Source organism: Ailuropoda melanoleuca, chromosome 2 (assembly GCF_002007445.2).
Source record: "Ailuropoda melanoleuca isolate Jingjing chromosome 2, ASM200744v2, whole genome shotgun sequence".
In the NCBI taxonomy this organism is placed as follows: domain Eukaryota; kingdom Metazoa; phylum Chordata; class Mammalia; order Carnivora; family Ursidae; genus Ailuropoda; species Ailuropoda melanoleuca.
The window spans coordinates 171,830,061-171,855,786 of record NC_048219.1 but is presented as its reverse complement, the minus strand read 5'-3'; the positions used below and the strand labels follow the sequence as shown (position 1 = coordinate 171,855,786).

Here is a 25,726-nt window from a genome sequence, read left to right as displayed (position 1 = left end):
ATTACTCTTAACCTCTAACTACAACTGGCTTTAAATATAAGAATTATTTTAAAAGTGAGAACTTCAAGACATAAAAACCCATAACCAGAAGTCTTCGGCCCTCCCTTCATCCATTTAGTGGCTTCATCTTCAGACTGGTAATAAGTTGACTGTCATAGTGCTGGGCATCCTATCTAGTGGGAGCCTGACCAAAGGAGAAAAGCAGACCATCTCTTCCTCCCGTCTTTTTTGGGAAGTGAAGATAACTTTCCATCAAACTAAAGGTTAGTATAACTGCATAAAGGAGCATTACCTAGGCTATTCCTCAGTCTTTCACATGTCAGTAATTCTCAGTCCCGTCTGTATATTTGAACCCCTGGAGAAATTTGAAGACTATGGATGCCTGAGTCCTACCCCCAGAGATTCTGAGTTCATTGATCTGGGGAGTTTTAAAATCTCCTCGGTGATTCTAAAGTACAGCCGATGTTGAGAACCACTGATGCAAATGGAATCTTGGTACAACTCTGTAACCAGTGACCCTCCTGACTTGCCCGGATATGCTCAGACATGTCTAAAGCCTAAGGTGAATAAAGTCAGTCTCTATGTTCACAGGGAAGACTATTAAATCTCATCTCTTTGTGTGTGTGTGTGTAAAAACTCTGTGCTCACATATGCTGGCTTACCATATACTATTTATACGTGCATGAAGGTTTCTCCCTCTACCAAACACTGCCATCTGGTCAACCCCTGCTGACCACCACCCCCACATTGTTCAACTAATAAGAGCAAGACCATGCCTACAAATGAGAGAGCAGAGATTTTATCTGCTAAATGTGTTCAGAGTTCACATTACATTCAGGACATAAAAGATTTCCCCATGTCAGATAATATTTAGTGAATGCATGATAGGTGCAAATCATTACTATGCATCTCATTTGGGGAACACAAAGATAGAAGACATAATGCTTACACTTTAAAAGCATACCATCTAAATAAGGAGATTCAATATAAACCCACTAAGAGAATACTTTTAAAAGACAAAGATGAATAAATACAATTGAATAAGATGCAAAAACTGTACTAATAATAACAACCATCTGTAAAAGACTTACAATGTTCCAGGCCAAATATATATATGACATTTCTTTTTTTTTTAATAATAATTTTTTATTATGTTATGTTAGTCACCATATAGTACATCCTTAGTTTTTGGTGTAGTGTTCCATGTATATATGACATTTCTAATATTTGGTAATCTATGAGGTAGATTTTCATTGCACTTTACAGAAAAGGGAAATAAAGTGCAGAAATTGAGTAACTTAACCAAAATCACACAGTTGTCACTCCATTATCTTACTATGCAGTAGTGTTACTTTTCAGTAATTTACATATGCTTTGATGAAGATGGAAAATTCATATCTGCATTCTGTGGAAATGCTCCCCAGTGTCAAGTCAGTATATTATATGAAGGTATCCCGAATATTATGAGAATCTTAGGAAGTTTAAAGAATACATCAAAAAGTCTAGTGCGGGAGCACCTGAGTGGCTCAGTCAGTTGAGCCGTCCAACTCTTAATCTCAGCTCAAGTCTTGAGCTCAGTGTTGTGGGTTCAGGCCTTCATGTTGGGCATGGAGCCTACTTAGAAAAAAAAAAAGTCTGGCGAAGACGCATTGCCCGGGGAGTCAGACTTGATAAAGTGAATTTTTTCTCTGGCAAAGTACTCTCCTTTCCATCTCTTGGTTTCCTTATGTATATAACATGGATATTATTTTCACATCTGCCCCTGGGATATGCTGTGAGAACAGAGAATTTCTCGCTGTGGTATAAAAGCGCTTTTGGCTGCTGTGTCCTTTTGTTTTGATTTCATGTCTTGACAGTAAGTATAAGAAGAGGTGGGCTTTCTCCCAAAGCTAAAGCAGCTGAGCTAAAGCGCTCCTCACTTTCTTGGGGTCTTCAAAGGCTGGACGAGTTCTCTGTGGGGCAGCCTAGTCACAGTCCCCTGCTTTGGGGCAGGGCAGGCACACTGTTAGCTTTACCTCCATCAATGGTGGGTCTTGGCAGCCAGCAGCCCCTGTTGATCCATTAAGCACCTGGACCCTCTCTGGGTCTCCAAGAACTGAAGCTGGGGAGGAGAGCACTGGAGTTGATAAGTCTTGGCTGAGTCAGACCAGCCGCAGCAGCTTCAGCTTGGGTGGGAGGGAGATGCGGAAGAGAGGCAAGAGTGAACCGGCCTAACAAGGTCAAGGCTAAAGTTCTCCAGGGTTGTCCCTTGGGCAAGGAACACCTTGGGGGAGCAGGAAATTGTGGCAAACATTAGAAAGTAGGCATCACTAACAGTAAGTTAGTAAGCTGAAAAACAACTTTTAGTTTATTCTAATATTTTATTCATAATTAAAAATAATTGCAAACAACCACACTCGAGGAAAGACTTTATTATCTTTCTAATCTCTCAATAGAAAATAAAATTACAAAATCTTGGTCATATTAAGAAGTCATCAAAAAGTATGTAAGAAAAAAGAATTTTAGGCTATTTTAGTTAATAATAAAGATAATCCTGTGATTTTTTTCCCTATATTTTTAATGTGTGGCATTTGTCAGCTCTTTGTGATTAATGGTTCTAAAAAACATTCAATTTTGTATTCACAGTTTTGCATTTTTTTTCTTAAATTGCATAAAATTCAAATGGTATAAACTTTAGGCTCACAAAGCCTGGCCATGTCTGGATACACTATCAATTCAATGTGGAGTGAACAACTAGTCTATAAAAATCCACATCTAGAGTTTTTACTGTCACTCATGGAACACCTAGGATTTAGTAACCAAGAGACTGGGTCCACGGAGAGGAGCGGAAGTGATACGGACGCCCAGGCGTACATGGCCCAGAATAAACTCCGCACTGTCCAGTTGGAGTTGACGCCCGGACAGGCCACGGTGAGTTTCAGTCTTCTTCTAATAGCGGTGGGAAACCGTGAGCAAGCTTTCAGCAGGGCGGGAAGTACTTAGGATGAGGAGGCAAAGGAGGCAGGGAGACTGCTTAGCAGGGGGGGATCGGTGATGCTTTGTACCAAGTTCTCCCACCTTCAGCTGCCAGTCTCTTCAGTTCTCCCACCTCTGGGCACCCTAAGTGTGCAAGGAGCCACAGGTTCCCTGGCTTCCCAGGCAACCCCTCCTCAGTCATCAGTTGACTCCTGAGTCTGCAGCCAAGTGCTATAAAAAACCCCGGGGGAGGGGGACTTCTCGCATCCTCTCAGCTTTCTGATTAATCATTTAGGTGGGAAACTGAAGCCTACTCAGGTAAAAAGATACGTGAACTCCAGGTCAGGGTCACAATCCTGTCCTAAATATATGACATTCTTTCCCCTGCAGGACGGCAGGGGTGAGGCGGGCTGGGTAAGAACAAATTATTTTCATTCAGTCACTGTTTCCTAGCAACCAATAAAAAAGCATGGGCTTTCCTGATGTCTGTGAACACCAGCCCAAGCCCATGATGTTCCGTGCTCCGGCACGCCTCCAGAAGCAGGGAGAGAACAAAAGCTCCGGAATCCGTCTCTGGTTGGTGAGAGATTCTGAAAGGGGAATTTGTTAAGAGCTGGGCACCTAATAGAAAACTATCTGAGAGTCCTGTATCATAGATGTAGGGGAGTGGAGAGGGGATCTGCGTGGAGTGTACAGATACTCAGAGCATGATATCCTTACAGAGCAAGGCTGTGACTTCTGGGGGTTTGGTTTCTATGAATCAGCCAATGCCTGAGACAGCTGACATCTTTCCATTAGCTCTTTTGTGTGTATTTCCAGCCAGAGTCTTGTTTTTTGTTAAAGCTCTATAGATAGAAAAGAAGGGTGACTGGCTGAATTCAAATTTAAATTAAATAGACTATGAAAATGGCCCCCTTTCAGCCAGGCAGATACTCAATGCATGTAAGGCAGTGAACTCTACAGCTAGTAGGGACCTCTCCAAACATTCCACTATTGTTTTACGGAAGAGGAAACGCAAAAACACAGAGAGGCAAATTCACTTATCCAAGGTGACACAGCTAGCGGATAGGCTTACTGGGTCTTTGGACCTCCTGGGGGTGGGACATGCTCATATTTTTAAGATTTCAGCCTTTGTATATTATACCATATTGAATGGTGGTCGGGGAGGGTGGTCTAAGAGGAAGCTGTCACAGTGGCCAAGAGACGCATATTTTATGCTTTGTAAGTCTGAAAATCAAAGGGTTGCCTCAGAATTACAAACAAGAATGGGTTAAAGCAAATGCTAAGACGTTTGCTTTTGAAACAGGCATCCAAGCTAAGGGAGCCCACCCAGACCCTTGTCAAGGAATTGAGATAAGACAAATGGTCTACCAACAAATGCTTTTCTAACTTAATGAAGTAGAATGACAATGCTAGCCCTTATGAAGTTTTGAGTGCTAGGGTGTTGTGGATGATGTTAGCCAAGCTCATCATTTTTTAGACAACACCTGAAACTCGGGTGCAGAAGAGCCAAGAGGCTTTTGGTTACAGCCCCCTCAGTCAGTCGGTGGTGGAGTGGACACCACATCCCAGCATCTGGCCCTCCTAATCCAGTGCTTTTCTTTCCAGGCTACGAGGTCCCCTCTCTGGCTTGTAGTATTCTCTCCCAATGGACTCTCCTGTAGAGAACTATTTTACTATCTCTGTAATTCATTCATTTCCTATGGAATGCTCTTACTTTGCGCCCCCTTCATCTTCATCTTTTCCACATCCCATCCAAGACTGAAGCAGATGCAGTGGCCGCAAGAATGGTCCAGAATAATGAAATTGGTCTGGTGAAGAATTCATTTAAATTAATGACATCCTGTTTTCTCTCTGCTTATTGTTGGTGAGCTGAATCAAATAAAGCTTAATGTTTATAGATAGCAATTTTTTTCAAAATTTTCTAAAGTTATCTATTCCAGCCATATTCATGGTAATGATTTAAAAACACATGTACAATTTCAAAAGTACAGAAGGTAATATAATGAATATCTGTGGATTTATCTTCCCAGAGTCAACAAATGTTAACCTTTTTTTTATATTTGTGTATTAGGGTTCTCCAGAGAAACAGAAAATATATGTATATATGCCTATACATGCACAGAGAGAGATTTAGTTTAAAGAATTGGCTCACATGATTGCGGTGACTTGGCCGGTCCAAAATCTGAAGGGGATAGTCTGGCAGGCTGGAGACTCAGGTTGGGAATTCTGGCAGAATTCCTTCTTGCTTGGGAGAAGTCAATCTTTCTTCTATTTAAGCCTTCAGTTAACTGGGTGAAGCCCAACCACATGATGGAGGGTAATCTGCTCTACTCAAAGTTCACTGATTTAAATATTAACCTCATCCAAAAAACACCTTCACAGAGACACCCTGCATAATTTTTGACAAATCCTTGGGCACAGTAACCTAGCCAAGTTGACACATAAGATTAACCATCACAATTTGCTTTTTGATCTTGTTTAAGAAATAAAACATTGCAGACATAGTTGACATCCGACTTATACCTTTCCCCAGGCACCCCACTGAAAAGTGATGTTTTGTTTTTATAAACTCCTTTTTGTGACTTCAAACCCCTTGCGACCCCATTCCCTAAATTCCAATTTCTGGTTCACTGTGGAGATAAGAACTGAAGATATGACCTCATATTTGCCATGGTGACGTATTCTTTCCAGGACCTTCTGGCCACAGGAAGTTGTACATGGGTTCTATAGAAAATCCCATTATAAGCCATTGTACCAAGGTGGATTCCCTGCTATTAACTATGTTGAATGCACACAGAACTCACATATTCAGATCATAGCATGTTTGGATGCTTCTGTCCAAATAGTCTCATCTACTATTACCTGAGCAGTGACTGTTCTACTTGCTAGTTTATTGCAAGGATAAGTAAATGGTGGATGTTGGGAAACTTGGAAAGAATAAGGGGTGTCAGACAAATTCAAGGTACAGTGCACTCCCCTCCCACCCCCCGACCCTCCAGCCAGTTTAATTCTCACCTGGAACCTGCTGGATAAGAGGTCTGAGCTCTGCGCACTCCCGGCTCCCTTCCAGAGCCTAGGACTCCATGACTGGTATTTGGAGTGATAGCATCCCTAACTCAAATTCTGTCTGATTTGCTGCTGTAGCTTATAGGCTCAGAGAGCCTGGGTCTTCCCCAAGGATATCAGGTGCAGTGTAGGCTGCAGATACCTGCTCAGTCGGACAAGGCTTTAATCATGGAAAGAAAGCTGCTAAAGAAAGAAATGAAGAGGCTCCTGTAAGTATGATGGAGAATAAACTTTTATTACACTCGGGCTTCGGTGGGTTTCAGGTCATAGATGGTCTGGATATTGGCGGGAGGAGGGGGTGGGTAAAAGCCTGAGGACGAATCTCTTCCTGCACTGAAGGAGAAAGCCAGATAGACGATCTAGGCTCTGCCTCCTGCCTGAGAGGCCTTACATGTGGTGCAAAGCAGGATGCTGACTCTTGGGAAGATGTTTCTGCCAGGATCGTGCATATCGGAGGCATCAGCATTCTAGAGCCTAACAGCTGAGCCCCCAACCCAGACTGCCCGTACTGGTCAGGATGCGCCTTCAAAAGGGCCCTGCTGGTGAAAGATAGAGGAGAGATTTCTGCAAAATGTACCCAAGGGCTCAGCATTTCACCTGCAGCCTCTGCCTCTCTTATTGTCAGTCTTACCAACTAAATAATTTATCTCCTTTTCTTGACATCCAAACTTTAAAAAAAGCAAACAAACAAACAAAATGTCATATTTTCCCCTGGAAAAAAAATTTTCTCCTGTGGTAGTTTTCTGTGACTTGGTACTTTTTAAAGAGGTTGTTGAAAATCAGAGCACATAAAAAGAGGGGAAAAGGCTTTGCTATTACTTATACATTATAGGCACAATAATGATATCCTTTTTATCAAACACCGTCTCACAGTCCCCATCAAATATCATTTCTCTGTCTACTATGGTAATAATTTTTAAACAAGTCTTTAAGAAATACTGGAATAAAATATGCATGACTTTACACGTATTTACATGTATGTGTTTGGAGGCCAATATAATAAAAAAAAGTGTTATCAGAAATGTCAATTCCTCCACGTAGAGCTGGAATTTCAAAATTGATATAAATATAATTTTATATCCCAAGAATACATTTAGGCTACTTTAAATAGAGTATCTTGGAATTAGAAAGCAAAACTTGAGAATTTTTATTAACTTTAGCTTAATGACTCAGAAGAGCTTTTGGGAACCAGACACAATCTTAGTCCCTCCCCCACGACCCCCTCTGCCCTGGCAGTGGCTTGCCCAAAATGCATGGTAGAGACCTTGAAAACAGAACCGGCCGTAGGTCCAAGTGTGGATCTGTGCAATGGACCCTGGGGACCCAGAATCCTTTTTCCTTCATTGGGTCCCTCTTCCTCTTCCTGATCCCCTGCACCCCGGGGTAGCCCCCTTTCTATTCTCCTGCCAGAGCCCCTAGGAAAGGATTCCACAGGACACAGGAAAGTGAAATTCCAGGTATGTTTTTACCCATAACTCCCCCTCAGGGCATTTGCATTCTAATGGGGGGGGGGGACAAAGGCCTTAGGGCAAGAGAATACATCCATACAGAACATCATATAGCTGGAAATTTTCAACTTTGGACATTCTGCCTGAGTTTAACATGGGCAGCAAGGGAATCTTTGTTTTAAACAGTGGGTTCTCAATCCTTTTGGTTTTGCAAAATCTCTTCTGCTTGTGGGAATGTGTCACTCCCCCCTCTGCGTTCCTATCAATTCTGTTCCGACTGCGTGAGTTTTATTTTTAGATAAATGTGATTGAAGTTCCTAGTAGTTAGACGTTTTAAACGTCTAACTGAAGACTTGCTGTTTAAGTCACAATGACTCTCAGTTGAGCCGTCAGAGCCGCCAGTGACTTTGTATTTTGCTGGAGGAGGGAGGGACTGGGAAGAACACTCTTCTGCAGACGGAGCTCCCCTCTCATTCCCGATGGTTCAATGCTGCTCTCTTGCTTTTAAGGGGAGATTATATTGGCATCAGACTTCGGGAAAATGAATTTGACCCAAAAGGAAGAAGGCAACTCACCTTTCTAGATGATATGGTAAAGAAAGGCATGCCAATGCAAGTCACATTTGTGTTATTTGTGTTCAGGGGACGGAACAAGGATCTAATGCAGATCATGAAGAAGGCTAATCTTGATTCTCCCAGAATGATCTCTTCCTCATCTTCTCACCCTAGGGCCCTCCACGTGGTCTTTTCAACTCTTTACACTGAAAGCGAAAAGAATGAGAACATAAAAGTCATGAGACTTTTGCTCTTTGCTCTTTCTCCCCTAGAAAAGATTAAAAAGCAAATGAGTACAAGGTTAAATGTTAGATACGTGATGTTAAAAATTTTTTTGACAAAATGACTTATGTAGTTCTCTAATATAATAATATTTTCTTTTGTTTTTTAGCATTTGCATTGTGGAGAAAACCACAGAATTGAATAATCCTAAAATCCCTCCTCATTATTCACGTTGACATTCAGATGCACATTGTGTAGTGAAAGTTCACTTCACAGAAATTAAGGAAGAAATTATGTAAAGATCTAATTCAAAAGAAATTAATAAACCCTCAACTTTTTTATGCTTACCTGTTTACTCCACTTGCAATAAGAAGAAAGGCTCTCTCCCTGCCCCTTCCCCTCTCCCTGCCTGCCCTCCCTGGAGCTGGAAGCACAGTTCCCCTTGGGGTTCTAAAGTGCTTCTCTGGGCACATGTTAAATGGAGAAATTAAGTCAATTAAACAAGTGCTTCTCAAGCTTTAATGAGGTCTTAGCGTCAGGCCCTTTTGATTCGGGAGGTTTGGGTGGGGCTGGGAATTTGCATTTATGATGAGCAAAGAGGCAATGCCAAGGCTTCTGGTCCATGCACCAACCTTTGGATTAGGTTTCAACCACTGATCACCATTTTTTTTTTTTTTTTTTTTTTTTTTTTTTTTNGTTGTTCACTTTCTAGTTTGGTTTAGTCGCTGAAAGAAATAAGTAGAGTTGACCCTTGAACAACACGGATTTGAACTGTGTGGGTCCACTTATACACAGAATTTTTTTTTATAAATATAGTACAGTACCCTAAATGTATTTTCTTTTACGATTTTCGTAATAACATTTTCTTTTCTCTAGCTTACTTTATTATAAGACTATAATATAATACATAAAATAAAATATGTGTTAATCGACAGTTTATGTTGTTGGTAAGGCTTCCAGGGAACAGCAGGCTATTAGTAGTTAAGTTTTGGGGCAGTCAAAAGTTACAAAATGGGGGCACCTGGGTGGCACAGCGGTTAAGCGTCTGCCTTCGGCTCAGGGCGTGATCCCGGCGTTATGGGATCGAGCCCCACATCAGGCTCCTCCGCTATGAGCCTGCTTCTTCCTCTCCCACTACCCCCGCTTGTGTTTCCTCTCTCTCTGGCTGTCTCTATCTCTGTCGAATAAATAAATAAAATCTTAAAAAAAAGTTACAAAATGATTTTAGACTGTAGGCTTCGGTGCTTCTAACCCCTGGGTGTTCAAGGGCGAACTGTACATTGTTTAGACAATGTTAGAACCTTAGAACCCATCTAAAACCCTCAAGACAAAACCAACCTTCCCTTTTCCAGAGGTGGGGATAGAGAGGAGAGGAGGAAGATTTTGACAGGGACAAGGTGAATATGCTTAGAAATTACCAGAAAGATGACCAGTAGGATAGGAATGAACATTTGAACTGGTGCTCAGCTTTTTACTGTATACAAAACTCTTAGCAAGCCACTCATTTGGGTCTACCTGCAGTCCTTTGCTCATGTGGGCCCCTCCACCCAGGATGTCCTTCTTCACCGATAGAAGTTATCCTCATCCTGTCCTTCAAGCCCCAGCTCCACTCAAAAGCCTCCCATTCTCACCCTGACTCCCCTGTGCCCCTGGGAGAGCATTTCTGACATTCTGCTCACATAATTGAAAATCATTTTCTGTGGCCCTCTTCCCCCACCTTCACCTTTTTCTATTTTAAAATTTGAGGAAACTGAGGCCCTGAGAACATCAGTTGTTTACCCAAGGATATACCATGAGTTGTTGGCAATATCTAGATTTGAATCTATTCCCTGATTTCCAGTTTTTTTTTAAATTTTATTTATTTGAGAGAGAGAGAGAGAGAGAGAGAGCATGAGTGGGGGGAGGGGACAGAGTGAGAGGGAGAAGCAGACTCCCAGCTGAGCAGAGGGCCTGATGCGGGGCTCAATCCCAGGGCCCTGAGATCATGACCTGAGCTGAAGGCAGAGGCTTAACCGACTGAGCCACCCAGTCGCCCGCCTGATTCCTAGTTTCTTTCCAACAATCTATCCTTTCTTTTCCTGTCACCATGAGTCAAAGATTTAAAAATGGCCCTAGTAAGAGGAAAACGTAATGACTGAAGATCTCTAAATAATCTGAGTATCAGGCTACTGGGCATAGTGGTTGATCCTCCCATTGTGGACATGACAAAATAGTAGCATAGGCTTAGCCATGCCATTGTCATTGGGCCCAGGGGGTTCTTCAGCCAATGTCTAAGCCCCTCCCTTTGCTGTCTGTGCTTCCTGCTTCCAGGCACACTATGACTTGGCCATCAATGTTGCTTTGCAATGGCTGGATCACTCAGAAGACTTAACTTGGCTGGAGTGGGAAAAAGTGTGAGTTGAAATAGGTTTTTCCTTTTTTCCCTCTTTTTTTTTTTAAATGTATGACTATGAGTAGTGATAGAGAAAGCTTCTGTCTGGCATTTTCCACCGTGAGGCACTCTGATTTGAAAACACTGCAGGGTGAGGACCCCTAGCCAGCTAGACACCTGAAGAAACCCCACAGTTGTCAACATAGACATGTTGACATATTTTGCATCTCTGCTGATTGGTTTCTGTCAGATGATCTTTCTCACACATAATGTTGTGTCTTAGAAATATAACTGTGCTTTGCATGTGCCGCGATTTTTAAAATGGTCAATTCTGTGGGTAAATGCTGTGGTCATTTTCGAAGGACTATCAAATACAAGTTCTTAAGCATTTAACTAGATTTATCCCTGAGCTGAACTATTTGGACTAGAGCTGTTTGAACCCTTTCCAGGATCATCTGTCAGGCAGACTCACTCAGTTGTTAAGAATAAGGAACTAATGAGGCCAGGATTTAATAGCTTCAGAGGCCAGTTATTTTTTCTGTTCCATCACCTTAGAACACTTACCTTGTCCTGGATAGCTATATCAATTAGGGTTTAGTTGTAATAAGCAGAAAATCCAGCTTGAACAGACTTAAACAACTCCCCCCAAATGGGAGGGGAGTAGGAATTTATTAACTTTATTTGAAAAGTCCAGGGGTAGGTCTACTCTAGGCATGGCTTGATTCAAAACTCAAATCATGTCATCAGGATTTACTTCTGGACTATTTCCTGTGGGTGGACAGTCTTCTTTTTTTGAGAGAGAGAGAGAGCATGCGTGAATGGAGTGAGGGGAAGAGGGAGAGAGAGAGAGGGGATCCCAAGAAGGCTCCACACTCAGCAACAGGGGCTCGATCTCAGAACCCGATCTCAGGACCCTGAGATAATGACCTGAGCTGAAATCAAGAGTCTGAGGCTTAACTGGCTGAGCCATGCAACTGTGGACATTATTCTTAATTTTAGCCCATTTTATCACAATATTCAGTCCATAGGAGAATAGATGAAGAAAAAAACCACAGAACTGTGTCTCAGTTGTGCCTCAGCCCCTGACTTGTCTGGAGGTGGGGGGGTGGGGATGGAATACTCTGACTAGCTTAGTCCACAGTGTGTTTTCCACCCTTGGAATCTAGGGGTGTTCTTGGCTTCCCTAGAAGCAGATAGGCTTACAATGGGTAAAGCAGTTCCCCCGAGCAAGAAGGGAGAGTTCTGCCACAATAAGGGGAAGAGGATATAGATTGGCAAAACCATAATTGTCCACCATAGTGGCCAGTGTTTGAGAGCTGTGAAAACATGGACAGATGAAACCAAATTCATCACCATTGTTGGAAGATTCAGAATTCAAAGTGTGCACTTTACTGATGGCAGACTAACCACCTCAGTTTTGTAAATAAGTGCATAACACACGGCCATTGGAGATTAATTATGGATTATTATTATTATAAGCTTACCAGGTGTCAAAAAGAACAAAAATAAACCTTCCACTGTTATTTATTCATATTCCCCTTTAGGAAAATGCCATTTCATGACAGACCTGTGTATCCAAACCGGAAAGAAAGAGAAGCAATGATTTTATCATCTTATGCTGGAATCTTAATGGTAAGGAAAAGAACACTACTTGCATTTATGGAGACTTTATATTTGTTATGTGCATTTTTATATTAATGCATATTTATTTTATTTTTCAACCAATCTTTCTAAATGCTTAGGATTTACTAATGTTAAATGTTTCTAAGATGTAATAAAAAGTCTTTGATTCCTATGTGGTATTGTGAAAACATTTCTTTAAAAGGCAAGAAACGGAATGAAAAGACATACATAATTAGATGCTGGAGATTCTGACGTATCCATTTATTCAGAAGTTATTTATGTAGTGCCCATGCTATCCAGACATGATACTGGACATACCAGAGGTATAATTTCTTTGTTTTGTAATATAAGAAAAGCCATGATATGATAATGTATTTGTTGGTGCTGTTGTTTTTTTAACAGAACAGTATCCCAATTGAGGAAGTCTTTAAAATGTACGGAGCTGATCCTTCTACCAATTCTGGGGCTACTAAGGTAGGGGTGATCTGAGACTATCAATAAAAGGGATTTTTAGAGAATATTTATTTTATACATTTGTAGTGTATTTTTAACATTTTCAACCTCATGAAACAACAGTTTTTTTAATCAAATGTACAAAACCAGATGTAGCCATATCTTACTTGGATAATAAATCTTTGTAAAATGATTTCCTTACCTGAGGGCTGTGTCAGTAATAACAACCGTATTTTGCGTAAGGCTGAGTAGAGGCAGCAAATGGGGCACCAGGCTTAGAGTCTAGATTCTGCCCCTGTTTCTGGTGGACAGAATTCTCACTCACACGTTTTGTAACGTAGATTTGGCAAGTCCAAGTACTCCTCTTGCATGATGTACTAGAACATTTAGAACTAGGACAAGATCTGCAAGGTTCAATCTCATGATAAATTCTGTAGTTTGCTGCTGCCACTCTTCTCCTTCCCATGAGAGTCCTTTAAATCCCAGCAGTAGAAGCAGCAACTGTCAGAAGTCCAATGACCTGAGTTCTGACACCACTTTCACGGAGCCTGAGGTCCCTTTCCCTCTTTGAGTTTCCATATACTGATGTAAAAAAAAAAATTTTTTTAGTATTGAGTGATCTCTACAGCCAGTTCAGTTTTTCCTATTTATGGACATATGCGCATTTAGTAAACATTAAATACAAGCTGGTATTTAGAGGTGAACACTGATCGGTTTACCTTTAGATACCTCTAGAAAAGGGAAGAGGAAAGGGAGTTGAGCAGAAGGGGTGTGCAGGGAGGGAAGAGAGAGAATCCATACCCTCATACCCAGCCTTCTGCTCACACTGTCACCTTCGATGTCCCGCCATGACTTGACAGGAAGGCCAGACCAGGGGCAGGGCTATGACCATAGAAATGCCTGCTCCCCTTGTTCTTTATCCATAGACCATACAGCAAACAATAGGGTCATACAAAACCAAGAGCTCACCAGGTCCAGCCTAAGAGTCAAGCATTTACTTAGAAGTATTGTAATGTTGAATCCAACTGTCCCATCACCTTAATCCCTGTGAAAGTTGGCTCTTGTCCTGAGACTCAAGGTCCCTTGATCACAGAGGACATCAGCACCTTACCTCTGATCATCCTAGTTTTAACCTCATTCATTCATTCATTCATTCATTCAATTTAGTTGTAGGTACAAGGAATATAAGGGTGAATAAGTCAGACAAGATAATTTTCTCATGGGTCTTATATCTTATGTTGGAGCTAACATTCTACCTTGGTTGAAATATAAGCCACTCCAGGCCCAATGCTCCTCAGAGACCAAGCTGTCCTTGGCCTTTAAAGAAAGTCCAGATCTTTTAGTTCCTTTTTTCCCCTCCCCCCCCACCCCCAACACATACACATAAATATCTCAGCTCAGCCCCTTCTAGTTCAGCCATTTTGTTTTTCCACAACTTCTGGTGCCTGGGGATGGCTAGGGCAGGCATCAGGCGCTGACTGGTTGGCCTCAACTCACAAGGTCAAAGGGCAAATATGGAAAATCACATCCTGGAGGGGATGGCCCTATGAACCGTTCTGGTCTTGGTTGGGTTATCAATCAAGAAGGTTTGTAAACACAGGTGTCCAAGTAGCTCAAACCATGTAACCAAGTAGCCGGGTTCATTTTAAAGGGCCAGAATAGGAAGCCATGCTCTTTAGAGGTGGGCTGGCCAATTTCTATCAGAAATCTATCTATCCAGTCTTTCACTTATTCAGTAAAGAGACTTTATTCACCACATTCCTTGTTTGGTTGTGCACAATCTCTGTCCTCACATCGGTGACCAAAAACAAAAAGCCCAGATGTGCACATGCACTACATAATGACCAGCTCCAAAGGGAAGTAGATAAGATGGTCATGGAGGGAGCTTTCCTTCAAACACCTGCATTTGTATATTGTTACATGATATGACTGGGATATCAGCTCATTTATTGGTTTGTATCTGGAAGGCAGCTTGGGGTAAGGGTTCAACACGAGGATTCTAAAGCCAGGCTGCCTGGGTTTGAACCACTCTGAGCAGAGGAATTCTGGGCAAGTCTTCTAAATTTCATCACCCCTGATTTCATCATAAAAACAGGGACCAGAAAATGGTATTGTTGTGGGAAATGAGGTGAATTAGTACTAGTAAAGCCCTTAATGCTTGACACATGGTAACCTTAAAACAATAACTATAGTTAAGGTTCTAGTACTTGGGACTTGAATATCTGATTTCCTCTATATTCCCATAAATCAAGGTTTTTCAACATTTCAATCCAGATAATCCTTTGTTGTGTGTGGGGGTGGAGCCAGGACTGTCCCGCGCATTGTGGGACGCTTAGCAGCATCACCGGCCTCTACCCTTTAGATGCCAATAGCTTCCCCCAGTGTGACAACCAAAACTGTCTCTCGACTTTGCCAAACGTCCCTTAAGAAGCAAAATCACAGCTGGTTGAGAACCACTGCTCTGAATAATTAAACAGCCCATCAAGCATCCTTATACATTATCAACATAATACCAACTTTGCCTATACTAGACACCGAATGATCACAAAGGGTATGATACCATTTGAGCCACAAATACAAGAGTCTAAGGATCTTCTACCCTTGTGGACCCCACAAGCTCCCCCCTGCTTCAAGAATGCTGGCCCAGGCCTTGCTATCACCACTATATGTCAGCTCAACTCCGGGACCTCCTCCACAGCTTAAAAAAGAAATTACTAAAACGTCTCAATGGAAATGTAGCATTTCAAAGATTAAATTGTAAGAGCTATTTTAACAGTCTTTCGAGGTTTAACATAATTTCAAAAAAATTGTTTTAACTAGGAGATGGGGTTGTTCAAAAGAAGTTATTGACAAAGATTCTTCTCTAATTGCTGCATATATCTGAATAAATTTGATTCCTGTGGATGAAATGTCTCCTAAATGAGAGCTAAAATCCTCTCCAAGCAAGAGCTTAAAGCCCTGTAGAGTACTAATCAGATTATGGATACGTTCTGGCCGCTTGAGTTGGCTACATGATGTAATATGGGTTGTGCGTAGGCTTGATGGCTTTCTTCAGGAGTATTTGCTGCCACCTGGTGACAGAAAGGCATCATGGGCCCAGCGTCGTTCACCAATTCTATTATCCTGAGGTCCTACTCCTTTTTTTTTTTTTTTTTTTTTAAGGGTTTTTTTTTTTTTTCACCAGAAANCGCCCCTGAGGTCCTACTCCTGATAGGGAGCTGTTATTTGATGACAGGGAGCCATTTTTCTGCTGAGGACCTTGGACCTACAGGAAAAAAAAAAAAAAACCAGCTAAAGGTCTCACACAAATGACGGTATTTACAATTAGCTTCAGATAAATATAAAATCACCTACTCAATTTTAAGCTGAAGAAAAAGGAGCGTAAATCTGCTTTCAATACAGCAAGCAAGCAATAAAAATATTCTTCAGTTCCATTTGTCAGAAAAAGAGGAAAAAAAGGAAAGGGATGCAGAGAGTAAAAATTAGTGTAACCGAGAGAGGAGAAAGACAAGGAGAGGTGGCTGGAGACCGTCAGAAACTCTACTCCTTCTCTCTTCCTGCAGCCACACACCAAAGTCTGAGCGGCCATCATTTAACCCCATCCAGAGTCCAAAGCAGGCTTTTCAGAGGAAAACAGTCCAGTCCCAGCTCAGCCACTTGCTAGTTGTGTGGCCTTGGATAAGTTATTTAACTTCTCTGATTCCCATTTTCCCTATGTGAAAATATGCATGCTTATACTTAGCAAACTATGCTAGGTCCTTCTGAGCATTCAGTGAGACCACTCATATCGGGAGGGGAGCCTTCAACATTAGTGCTATTATCTCCAAACCCACCCCCACTCCTGTCTCCCATCCAGGAGACCACTGACAGCAGCCTGGTCTTTCTGTGGCAGTCGCATCTTCCCCCCTCAGACTTTTTTGCAGCCCCAGACTCCAGGCACTTACTATGATAATCTGACGAGTGTTTTCTCTTTTTGAAGGATGCTAACCCAGCCTGAAGTGTACAGAAATGAAAAAGGATTTTCACAATAAGGAGAGGGACCCATTGGGTTTAAACAAAAGTTCAATATTGGCAGGTCTTCATAATGGGAGATGGAAAACCATGCTTTCGATATCCATTATGTCCAAATGAATTCTTACAATGCATGTTTAAAGTATAAAGCCCAAGCAAGCAACAACTCCACCAGGGGGGTGAAATGGAACAGTTTCAACAGTTTGGGAGCTCTCCGTGCACCCTCTCCAGCCCCTACCCTTCCTGTCGCTCCACGTTTCTTTCTACTATCTAGAACTGTGGGTTTATTATTTTCTTGTCTTTCTTCCTAGTTTTACCACATATGCATGTCTCACCAATACATTGTTTAGTTTTACGTGTTCTTTGAACTTGATAGAAGTAATACAAAAAGCAGTCTTTATAACTGAAGCAAATGTTTTATTCCAGGGCTTTCTTTTGTCCTTCAGCACTATGCTGCACAAATTCATCCCTGCAGTTTATTTTCACTGCACACAGCATTGTGCTGTAAGAGTATGCCACAATTTCTCTATATATTCTTCCATTTTAGACATTTGGATGATTTCTATTATATGTCTCTGTGTGTCCAATAAAAGAGCTTCCTACCACAACCCTATAAGGCCATTATGAGTATTATTATTATCACATGAATAAACAGACACAGAGGAGTTAGGTGACATGCCCGAGGTCACACATCTTGTAGGTGGTGCAGCCCGCACTCACGCACAGCCTGTTTGACACTAAAGTCCATGCTGTTAACCACTATCGCTTGACTAGACTGGTAGTCGTTCAACTAGTCAGTGACCCTTGAGGGCCTCCTAGGTACCGGGCACTCACTGCAGCACTGCAGAGAGAAGGTTACATTAGCTAACTGGGCTCCTGTTTCCACACCCAACCCATTCTCCACCCGGCAGCCAGAGCACTCTTTTTAAACCCCAAATCAGACCTGGTCACACTGCAGCTTGAAACTATTTCAATGACTTCCACTGAGTCCTGGAATGACGCACAGCTCTCTACCGTGGCCAACAGGGACCCAGATTATCTGGCGCCTGCCTGCCTCCCTCTCAGCCCCATCTACAGTTTCTCCTTTCTCGCTATGCTCTTGCCACCCTAGCTCCCTTTCTGTGTCTAGAAACACAGGTTATTCCCAGAAGACCTTCTCGTTCCCTCTGCTTGGAGCACGCCTCTCCAGCACTTTCCCTAACTGGCGGCCACTCGTTCTAGAAATCTCAGCTGAAACACTGCTTCTTTCTGGAGGATTTCTCTGGCCCTCTGTCTGAAGCGGTGGCTGTCCAGTCACCTGCTAGCACATCATTTTGTTTTGTTTATCAAACGTATCACATTGGATGGTTTATTGTTTGCATTTCCTCACTCGGCTCCAGAAGGGCAGGAACCTTGTCTGTCTTCATAACCACAGCCCCTGATACAGGGCCCATAGTAGGTGCTCACCGAAAACTTGTTGGAGGAAGGAAGGAATGAAGAGACAGTCCTAACCTTGAAGAAGTTTCCAGTACAGCAGACTGTGGGCTATAACTAACTACAACCCATTGGGGTTGTTCTATGTGAGTGCATGCTTTGACTTCCCAGATGGGTGAGTCAGTCATTCTGCCTTGAGGTAAGGTGGGGGTGCGGGGTGCCCACATAGGAGAGCAGGGGGCGTGGGGGTGGGAAGACACAGGGCAAGTTTCTCAGAAAAGGTGATATTTGAGCTACATCTCAAACGAAAAGTAGGAGCCTCTAGGCAGAAAAGGAGCAAATTGTTATCCCAGGTAAAAGGCAATGATGTGAAGAGCATCCGTGTAGGAAAGGACATCCTGGACAAAGGGGACCAAGAGTGGGAGCAAAAGGCAGTTGTAGGACCGTGCGTGCTGTGTGAAATGTGAGTCTCCCTGACAGGTGCTTAGGCTAAGGACTATGGGTTGGTTCAATAGACCAAGTGCTATAATTAGCAGGTGTTAACAGCACAAAGCGTGTGCAGCTTTTAAAAAAAGGACTGTTTTCCTTTCAGGTTCCCCGAGCTCCACCTCTCCGCCTCTCCCTGCATCCCTTTGCTATGTTAACAGCGCCCCAAGCAGCAGAATACGCCCACAAACAGAGTAAGACTCTTTACTTTCACCTGCCTAAGGAAAGTTAAGCAAAACTAAGAGGTAAACTCACGAAGGAAGGCCAAAGTTGTGAGGGTAATAAGATTTCTCTGTCCAGTTGAATAAAGAAAAAACAAACCAGAAGGACTCATGACTTAATTTCCCTTCATTATAGGCATCAGGGAAGTCTTACTTCTCAGACCCTTTAGTGATGGGAGCAAGGCACTCTAGAAGGGAAGGATCTAAAACTGTGGGTGGATTCGTTTTTTAAAAAATTTTTTTGATACAGTTCCGGTTACCACATGTGTCTCTAGGTGTCAAGTTAAGAAGGGGAGCCACAAATAAAAATGTCACCAGCAACTCTGCAAGGCAAGCAGATACCACAGCGTGGAAATGTTCAAAACATGGATCCTTGGACACCCAGCCAAAGAACAAAGTAGGTCTAAAAATGTAAATCAGACCAAACTGATACCAAGCGTTTGGGGAGTACTTTACTGATCTTGTGGTTAAAAGTCCAGCCTTTGGGGTTAGAGGCTGCAGGTCTGAATCTGAATGAAACCACTACATTCCAGCTGTGTGACTTCAGGCGGACTATGTAACCTCTCTACGCCTTCATTTCCTCCTCTGCAAAGTGGGAAAAGTAAGGGTACCTCCTCTCCAAGTGGTCGGGCTAGAAAACTGGGATGACGCATGTTAAGAGATTAGGTGAGTGCTTGGTGCAGAGTAAACCCTAAATAAATACAAACCAGGATTATCTTTTAGCATTTGGGAAATGCTAGTCACCACTTAATCAGCTGGTACTGTTTGATTCAAGGAAGTGTGCTGAGGAGATGTATATGAATGTCTCTGTCCTAAAGGTTTCTCTTCCTGGCCCCTTTCTCTCTAATGAAAGTTTGTGTTTGCCTGCTTTGTATCTCTGCTGCTCCTGCCCTGTCCCTCTGATTCCTGGGACATTGATGCTGCCGAATTCAGAGAATGGTCCAAGACGCGCAGGGCTGGAGACAAGGGAGAAAGGCAGGAGAGTTCGTGGCCCTTCCAGGCCCAGGCTCTCTACTGTCCTGTGCAAAGTGAAAAGGAAATGTAAAAAGACGTCAGGAGACCAAGTTAGTCACATAATAAAAGCTGAGAGGGGAGAGAATCAGGTACGCGGTACAGTTGGCCACCTGGGCTGCTTTAGGACTTTGCTGAATGAGAGACTGATGGGCCGGCTGCAGGGTTGTAAGGTAGGAAAGGGAAATTGGAATTTTGAAACTTGGTACACTGGGTTATGAATTGGGTTTGCTTTAAGAAACACAAGTGAAAATGAAACACAGGTGAAAATTAGAATGTCTTACAATCTAGTTTGGGTGCTGTCCTGCGCATTTTGTAACGTGAATTTCTGGATAGACTGGGCCACGTCAGGCCCAGGGTTCACTCAGGTTTTAGAGGCCAACTATCAACTGGTGAGAAATGTAACTTTATCATAGCAAATGCTTTAGGAACAACCTGAACTCTTTGGTCACATTAGGGTTTTAATAAGTGTTATTCTAGTAACTTAACAACACCACTATTGGGAAATCTTTACTGGACGAGTTTTCTTTTAAAGATATTTGCTATAATGAGGTTTGAAGGCATAGCTTTTCTAGAACCATATCTGTTACTGAAGAACTGTTTGAAGTAAGATGAAGTTTTGTTGTGTTTTTTTTTTTTAAATATGAGTTTGGATATAGCAAGTTTTAGAAAGTAAAACAGAACAGCAAGAAAAAAGTTACTCCAGAAATAACACAGAAGCATACGCATGCACATATGCACGCCCCCCCACACACACACTGATATCTAGACTTTAACCTTAATCATGAAAAGAATAAATCTCTGAGGGGCACCTGGGTGGCTCAGTCGGTTAAGCGTCTGCCTTCGGCTCAGGTCATGATCCTAGGGTCCTGGGATCGAGCCCCACATCAGGCTCCCTGGTCTGTGGGGAGTCTGTTTCTCCCTCTCCCTCTGCTGCTCCCCCTGCTTGTTCTCTCTCTCTCTCTCTCTGTCAAATAAATAAAATATTTTTTAAAGATTATTTATTTATTTATTTGACAGAGAGAGACACAGCAAGAGAGGGAACACAAGAAGGTGGAGTGGGAGAGGGAGAAGCAGGCTTCCCGCCGAGGAGGGAGCCTGATGTGGGACTCAATCCCGGGACCCTGGGATCATGACCTGAGCTGAAGGCAGATGCTTAACCGCTGAGCCACCCAGACACCCCAAATAAATAAAATACTTTTTAAAAAAAGAATAGATCTCTGAAACAGAGGTTCTTAGACCCCCTGAGGCTCACCTATGCATCCTATGTACTGAAAATCCAGAGCTCAAGATGACTCATTGGTATGTTTATTTTGAAAATATAACTTCATTTCCTGCATATATTCTTCCATAACCACTGAAGATTGTTGGCTTCTTGATGGAAGCAGATCTTTTATTTCCTTATTATTTCCCACATGTATATAAAGTGCTTTGCAAGCAGTAGCTATTCAGTAATTATTGTTGATAAGTGAATTGGCAATAACTACATGGTTCTGAGTGCTCTCAAAACACCATGCTCTGTCTATACTGTTTGAGAAGTTCATTTCTAGGGACCAGCCATTTCTATAGGTTAATTAATGCCTGTAAGGATGTCCAAAGAATAAATGCCCATTTTGCAGTAGGAACAGGTCTTGAGATGAATCCTTTCCACAAAGTCCTCCTAAAAATCAAACAGCAGAAAACACATTTATGGTTTTTGTTCATTCTTTATTACTCATGTACTTTAGCATCTTTTCCAATTTCTGAGTAAAGTACTTTTTAAATTAGCTTAAAGCATTATAATAGTAATAGCATGCTTACGGCAAAAATTTCAAACAATACAGAAAGTATAAAATGAAAAACAAAAGAATTCCCCCTTCCCCACACCCCTGTTCTATTCCTCAGAAATAACCACTCTTAATATTTCTTGTGATATTCAAATATTTTCTGTACATATACATATAAATATATATACATGTGTCCTACTGATTTGTTAGAAATTAATGAAAGAAATATCTTTATTAAATGTATGGAAAATGGGCACCTTGGTAGCTCAGTCAGTTAAGTGTCCACCTCTTGGTTTTGGCTCAGGTCATGATCTCATGGATCATGAGATCGAGCCCCACATCTGGCTCCATGGTTAGTGGGGAGGAAGATTCTCTTTCTCTGCCCCTCCCCCTACTTGCACACTCACACTTGCTCTTTCTCTAACATAAATAAATATTTTATTTTATTTTTATTTTTTTAAGATTTTATTTATTTATTAGAGAGAGACCATGAGCAGGGTGCAGTGGCAGAGGAAGAGGGAGAAGCAGGCTCCCCACTGAGCAGGGAGCCCCACTCGGGGCTCGATCCCAGGACCCCAGGATCATGACCTAAGCCAAAGACAGACACTTAACTCACTGAACCACCCAGGTGCCCCTAAATAAATCTTTTTAAAAAATGTATGGAAAATACACTTCCACAGTTTATTGCTTGAAGAGGTTTTTCATTTTATATATTTCAGCTTCGAGTCTTTTCCTTATCCATATGTTTATGGATATGGTATCATGTCTTTTAGCTGGTGAACAACTTTTTTCAACCTCAAGATAAAACAATGCCTCATTCAGAATGTTCTATGTATTTCAAACCACAAAATTGCTTCATAAAGTAAGGGAAAGGGAGAAAAAAATTTTTTAAACAATCCAGATATTTGGGGAAATAGTTTTAAAGACTTCTTTTATACTATATTGATATTAGTAATCCATTGATTAGTCAAAATGAATATGAACAGCACCATATCCTAGGAAAGTGTCGATACTGAGCACATTACCGGGAAATGGATTCGAAATGGACAGGACCATACCAAAGAGCTAGGAGACAGACTGGTGATGAAGAGGGTGGACTCTGGAGTCACACAGCCCAGAGGTGACTCTTGGTTCTGCCATTTAATAACTGGCATGAATTGTTAAGTGAATCTCTCTGTGCTTCCATTTCTCATCTATAAAGAAAGGATTCTAACAGTACCTATCTCATAAGGTTGTTACAAGGACTTAAATGAGCTAACATATATGGAACGGCTTAGAAAAGTGCCAGGAACGTGGCAAGCAATAATACAGGCACTCCTGTGACTACTGCTACTGACAAAGTCACAGTATCGTGGACCGAACAAGATACAGAGACAGGGCAGTTTGAGGGATTCTGGTTTCCAGTTCCACAGGCAAGGAATTTAGAAACTGCCACTCCTCCTAACACGAAAAAGCTGAGCAGGCTGAGAAATCAACAATTCCTCTTGGATCTGTAAGACAGGGGGAGGTCAAAGGGCAAACCTCTGCCCCCAGGGTCGGAGAGACAGACAGGCGGATATAGGGGAGTTAGAGTTCACCAGAGCGAAGACTCCCAGGCAGAAGCTGCCGACATACAGCGCTGGAGTAGGAAACCCTTAAATGCAATTGGCAAATCACAGGAAACTCTGTGCACACAACTAGGAGGGTTAAAAACTCCAGGGGGACCCAGTCATAGCAGGGTACCCACAATTTTGTGAGATTTACCTGCACGAGATCTGCCAGGTTCTCACAGTAAATACTGGAGAAAATTCCTTTCATGTTTCCAGCAGCGAGGGGTAGGGGTGGAGGTGGGTGGAGGAGGGGAGGAATCCTTTTTAAATGCAACAGAGCGCTCTGTTCTTAGCAAGGCCTACCCTGAGTGGCTACTAGTTACCTATAGCCTAACCTGTTGACGTTTTATCAGAACCCAGCTGACCTAGAAGAAGAGAAATACCCACTTCACTCAGCTCTAGTCATCTGGTCCCAGCTGGAGGAGAGGAAACATTGAGAAACACCTCTGAGGTTGCAAGTCCAGAGTCACAGGCTCACTAAAGACTGAGATCAAATCAGAGGATTGCAGAACCCTTACCTTAAGCCCACATCCCACCACCACATCGCTAAAGACCTATTAGAGAGTTCCTTTTACTCAGGACATCAAGTCTAGCTATCAAGAAAGAATTACAAGGCATACTAAAATGCATAAAACATAATTTAAAGAGACAGAGCAAGCATTACAAACAGACATGGCAGGGATGTTGGCACTATCAGACCAGGAATTTGAAACAAATCTGATTTAATATGCTAAGAGCTCTAATGGATAAAGTAGACAGCATGCAAGAACAGATGGGCAATGCAAGCAGAGAGAAGGAAATCCAAACTGTTAACTGCAGAATCCAGGTGGTAGGCCTATGTATTTTCATTGTACAAATATTTCAACTTTTCTGGATGAAAATTTTCATAATAAAATTATGAATAAGAAAAGAAAAAAGAAAATGTCAGAGTGGATCAGAAAACAAGACCTGATTATATGTCATCTACAAGACACCCACTTCAAATATAAAGGCACAGATAGATTAAAGGTAAATGGATAGATAAAATAAATCACTCCAGCCCTAATCAAAAGCAAGAAAAAACTATATTAATTTCTGACAGAGCTGACTTCAAAAGCAGAAAAATTATCAGGGATAAAGAAAGGCATTTGATAAAGGGGTCAATTCTCTGAGAAGACGTACAAACCTTAACATGTGTGCACCGGACAACAGACTATCAAGCTACATGAGGTAAAAATGGATAGAGCTGCAGGGAGAAATCACTGGCTCCACTATCGTAGCTTGAGATTTCAGCACCCCTCCATCAGAAATGGAGGGATGGCGATTCAAGTTAAAATTCAAAGCAATATGTAACATTTCAAAATAATATGGCATAAGCATAATACACAACTATTCGGGGGCAAAAAAGAAATTATTTGCTTTAGGTATGGTTAGTCAAAAGAAGTATAACTTCTATTATTTGTGTTTCCATTTGGAAATAATTTTGAGCTTAGAGGAAAATTGCAAGAATAGCACAAAGAGCCCTCACATGCCTTTTATTCAGTATCACCAGTTGTTAGTGTCTTGTTCCATTAGTATCACCATTTTTCCTGCCTCTGTCTCTCTCTTTTCGTCTTTCTCTCTGTATAGAGATATAAAATTCTTTCTGAGCCATCTGAGTTACACTCACTGTATCACTATACCCCTATATACTTCAGTGTGTATTTCCTAAGAACAAAGTCATTCCTGAAATAACCATAGTATAATGATCAACTTCAGAAAATCTAACATTGATACTTGTATCTGATCTACCATCTACATACCAATTTTGCCAAGTGACCCAATAATGTCCTTTGCTAAACATTTTTTTTCTTTCTGTACAGGATTCAGTGTGAGATCATATACTGTATTTGGTTGAGAAATATAACTCAATTGCCAAACCTCTCGGAACAATTCCATGGAAGTTCTTTTGTACCTACACATATTTTAATCCATCTTTGTCAGTAACTTAGTATTTGATATTTGACCTTAACTCCCTATAGACTGAAAGCTAATGTCTGTGTACATGTTAAACTGATGGACTTGATACCAAAATCACTTTTTTTATCCTGCAGGTCACTTAGAAACTTGGGATTGCACCATGGAACTTCATAATAAAGTCTCTGGGAGAGGAAAAGAAACATCATCTTAACACTGCAACTCTTGCCAGCACATTTTTCTTTAAAGTTAGCTTTTGGTGCAAAGTTTATTGAAATGTTTCTTCGGATGTTGGGCTTTCTTCTCTTAGAGTCCTATCGTGTGTCTATATTGTGTGTGTGTGTGTGTGTGTTTTAAGTGTATATCTTATGCTATTTCATTGTAACTGGAAGACTGCTGGTGGGAGAATTTTCAGACTATGTAGTATTTCGATGTCAGAGCAGACTGGCTTTGCAGCACATTTCACGAATGTTTAGCACGAATATTGCAGAGTGGTGGGGTCGGACGCAGTTTCCCAAAGTTTCGATCCGAAATAAAATGAATCTGTCATTCATTGCCTTACTATGTTCTCACATGGAAACATCTAAAATCATTTCAAT

The 25,726-nt window shown here is 41.7% G+C and overlaps 1 protein-coding gene across 1 annotated transcript; it reads left to right on the top strand.

Annotated features, from left to right (window-relative positions):
* The first annotated feature begins 2,775 nt into the window (after positions 1 to 2,775).
* Positions 2,776 to 25,726, top strand: C2H2orf80 (chromosome 2 C2orf80 homolog). Its single transcript, XM_034642510.1, has 8 exons — positions 2,776 to 2,910; positions 3,455 to 3,535; positions 6,103 to 6,233; positions 12,164 to 12,251; positions 12,645 to 12,716; positions 18,712 to 18,799; positions 19,102 to 19,223; positions 25,265 to 25,726. The coding sequence occupies exons 1-8, from the start codon at positions 2,776 to 2,778 to the stop codon at positions 25,271 to 25,273; spliced, it is 726 nt and encodes a 241-aa protein (XP_034498401.1). The 3' UTR covers positions 25,274 to 25,726.

What these genes read in the sequence shown, in the direction of transcription:
- C2H2orf80 (XM_034642510.1), top strand. Translation starts at nt 2,776, where the DNA reads ATGGAACACCTAGGATTTAGTAACCAAGAGACTGGGTCCACGGAGAGG. An exon ending in AAAGAAATGAAGAGGCTCCT is followed by an intron (nt 6,234 to 12,163) that starts GTAAGTATGATG and finishes ATTCCCCTTTAG; the next exon opens with GAAAATGCCATTTCATGACA. An exon ending in CTTATGCTGGAATCTTAATG is followed by an intron (nt 12,252 to 12,644) that starts GTAAGGAAAAGA and finishes TTTTTTTAACAG; the next exon opens with AACAGTATCCCAATTGAGGA.